Genomic DNA, 3,482 nt, shown 5'->3' with positions numbered 1-3,482 from the left:
AGAAATTGAGAGTACGGAGGAAAGGAGAGAAAGATTAGAAAATGATGCAAAGAGACATGCACAGCAAAGACGACAACAGCGAGAAAATGAGAGTACGGAAGAAAGAAGGGAGAGATTAAAACATGATGCAGAGAGACATGTACAGCAAAGGCTGTTAGAAACTGATGAGGCAAGGACACAACGTTTAGAAGGCGATGCTCAGAAACATGCTCAGAGGAGGGTCGATGAAAATGAGGAAGTAAGAAGAAAACGAGTGGAAGATGTTTCTAAAAGACGTGCACACAGGCATGTTGAGAGAATACGCCAAGAAAGAAACTTGAATTATCATGTTGCGCTTATTGTAAAAGAGGAGGAAATTAAAGTAAAAGTTCACAAATTAGGCCCAATGAATGTGATATGCAATTTTTGCAAATCATTAAACTTTGAATGTGAAAAGGAAAATAAGGGAATATTCACATATTGTTGCCAAAAGGGAAGGGTAAATTTGAAACCAATAACATGTCCGGAATTTCTACGAAAATTATACATGGGAAAAGATGGTAAATCTAGGAATTTCTTGAAAAATATTCGTTTATATAATAGTGCATTAGCAATGGCTTCGATGGGTGCTCCAGGAAATAGGAATCCTTTGGAAGTAGTGAACGTTGCGCCTTATTGCTTAAAAATTCATGGGCAATATCATCATTTGACCTCGACGGCAATGCGTCCAGCAGAAGGAGAAGCTCCACGTTTTGCACAGCTTTATTTTATAGATACTGAAGAAGCTGTAAATCAAAGATTAAAAAGAGAAGCAACTACAGATTTCGATGCAAGTCTGATGAGAGAGTTGACAATTCTCATGGAGCATGACAATTTATTAGCGAGGACGTTTAAGATGATGCGTCAGATAGAAATAGATTTAAATCCTCAGGGTATTCAAGCACCAAATTTGATGTTGTCGTTCAGAAAAGATCCGAAAAAAGATAAAAGAAGGTATAATGCTCCATGTGCAAATGAAATAGCCGTGGTCTTTAATAATGTTGATGGTGAACCTCCATTTGAGAGGGACATTAGGATATATAACAAAAATTCAAACGATGTCCAACAAATTTCAATTCTGGATAAAAGGTGTGACCCAATGTGTTATCCTTTATTATATCCATATGGCACCGATGGATGGCATTCTGAAATGAAATCAAATAATCCTCTATATCAAGGATATAAAATTTCTCAGATGAATTATTATGCTTACTTGCTGGCACCTAGAAAAGAATTTAGTCAATTTAAAATGGCAGGCAAGTTGAGATGTCAATTCATACTAGATGCCTATATGAAAACTGAGGCTAACAGACTTAATTATATTAAATTAAATCAGCCGAAGTTAAGAGCAGAATTGTATTCAGGGTTAATGGATCACTTAGATAATCGAGAACAAAATGAAGGAATTAAAGCTGGTGTACCAGTAATATTACCATCATCATTTATGGGAAGTCCAAGGAACATGCAAGAAAGATATCAAGATGCAATGTCTATGGTGAGAAAGTTTGGGAAACCAGATATCTTTTTAACGATGACATGCAATCCACAGTCTCTGGGAATTAAGGAAAACCTTGATGGATGCCAGGTAGAATATCGTCCAGATTTAGTAGCAAAAACATTCAACTTGGATGTAAAAGAACTAATGAGAGATCTAATGCAAAAGGAAATTTTCGGAAAAATCATAGCCTATGTAGGCGTAATTGAGTTTCAAAAAAGAGGACTGCCACATTTGCATTTACTTGCAATGTTAGGTGATGAAGAGAAGCCAAGAGATGAAGAAATAATAGATAAGATGGTATGGGCTGAAATCCCTGATGAAGAAAGGTATCCAGAGCTTCATGCAATGGTTTTACGACATATGATTCACGGACCATGTGACGAAACATCGAGAAGATATCCTTGCATAGGGGAAGATGGAAATTGTACAAAAGGCTATCCGAAAGAATTTAGAGAGGAAACAAAAGCAAATGAGAATGGGTATCCCATGTATCAAAGAAGGAATACAGGGAAAAAATACAAGGTAAGAGGAAAAGAAATTGATAATCGATGGGTAGTGCCATATTCGCCATATTTATTAATGAAATATGATCGGCACACGAATTTGGAAATATGTTCATCAGTAAAAAGCGTTAAATACTTATACAAGTACATTCATAAAGGATTTGATTGTGCTGCCATTGAGGTGCAAGCAAGAGATGGAACGAAACTCATTAAAATAGATGAGGTAAAATCATTTATGGATGCAAGATATGTTAGTACACCAGAAGCAATGTGGAGACTGAACGGATATGAAATGTTTATGAAGTCTCATACAATAATAAGACTGGCAGTTCATTTGCCTAATCGCCAAATGGTATATTTCAAAGAGGGAAATGAAGAGCAAGCAGCAATAAGTGCGCAGAGAAGGGACACTACACTTACTGCATCGTTTAAATTGAATCAAGATGATGAAAGAGCGAGGGATTTATTATACACAGAGATTTCGTCACAATATGTGTATGAAAAGAAAGAAACAAAATGGAAATTACGTCAAAAAGGAACAGAAAAGATCATTTCAAGACTATATATAGTAAGCATAAAAGATAATGAAAGATATTATTTACGAATGCTTCTTCTACATGTTGCGGGAGCTAAATGTTACGAGGATCTGAGAACTGTCAACGGAGTTCTTTATGAGATGTTTAAAGATGCGGCAAAAACAAGAAATTTGATAGAATCAGACGATCAATGGGACAAAACGCTAGAAGAAGCGAAAGAGAGCCAAATGCCTGCACAGATTAGAGAACTATTTGCTTATATTTGCATATATGGAACGCCTATAGATGTACCAACACTTTGGAATAAATATAAAGACGCAATGATTGAAGATTATGTACATAAAAATATGAATAATCCAGAAAATATAGCTATGAATTATATCGAGGAAATTATGAGAAATAATGGAACTAGCTGCATAAACTTCAAATTGCCAAAACCGAAGTCATTGAAAATTACTAAAATAGAATATAATTCAGATGAGGAAAGAAGTAGAGGAGAAGATTTATTATTGACATTAAATGCAGAGCAAAAGCACGTGTACGAATTAGTAATGCGAGCAATTGAAAATGAGAATGAAGTCAAAAGATTATTTTTTATAGACGGATTTGCTGGAAGTGGAAAAACATACCTGTTTAATACATTACTAAGTGTAATCAGAGGAAGAAACGAGGTGGTTTTACCATGTGCGTCAACAGGCATAGCAGCAACACTTCTAAAGGGAGGAAGAACATATCACAGTTTGTTCAAGCTAACAATACCAATAGATGAGAGAACGAAATCAAATATCAGAGGAAAAACGCAGGAAGCAAGACAATTAATTTCTGCGAAACTAATAATATGGGATGAAGTGAGCATGACTGTAGGACAAGCTCTAACAGCAGTCGATAAATTATTAAGAGATCTGATGAGGAATAAAAAACCATTTG

General features: G+C 35.5%; 1 protein-coding gene across 1 annotated transcript; it reads left to right on the top strand.

Annotated features, from left to right (window-relative positions):
• Nucleotides 1-592: 592 nt before the first annotated feature.
• On the top strand, nucleotides 593-3,403 carry LOC112461236 (the record flags this gene model as incomplete). The annotated part of the gene is made up of 1 exon (XM_025026403.1): nucleotides 593-3,403. A coding segment is annotated over exon 1 (2,811 nt), but the record flags the coding sequence as incomplete, so codon positions are not given.
• Between the last annotated feature and the right edge of the window lie 79 nt (nucleotides 3,404-3,482).

The sequence above is a fragment of the Temnothorax curvispinosus genome, unplaced genomic scaffold, assembly GCF_003070985.1.
Source record: "Temnothorax curvispinosus isolate PA1 unplaced genomic scaffold, ASM307098v1 QBEX01011188.1, whole genome shotgun sequence".
NCBI classification, from domain to species: Eukaryota; Metazoa; Arthropoda; class Insecta; order Hymenoptera; family Formicidae; genus Temnothorax; species Temnothorax curvispinosus.
The sequence above is the reverse complement of the archived record's forward strand: the minus strand, read 5'-3'. Positions and strand labels throughout refer to the sequence as shown.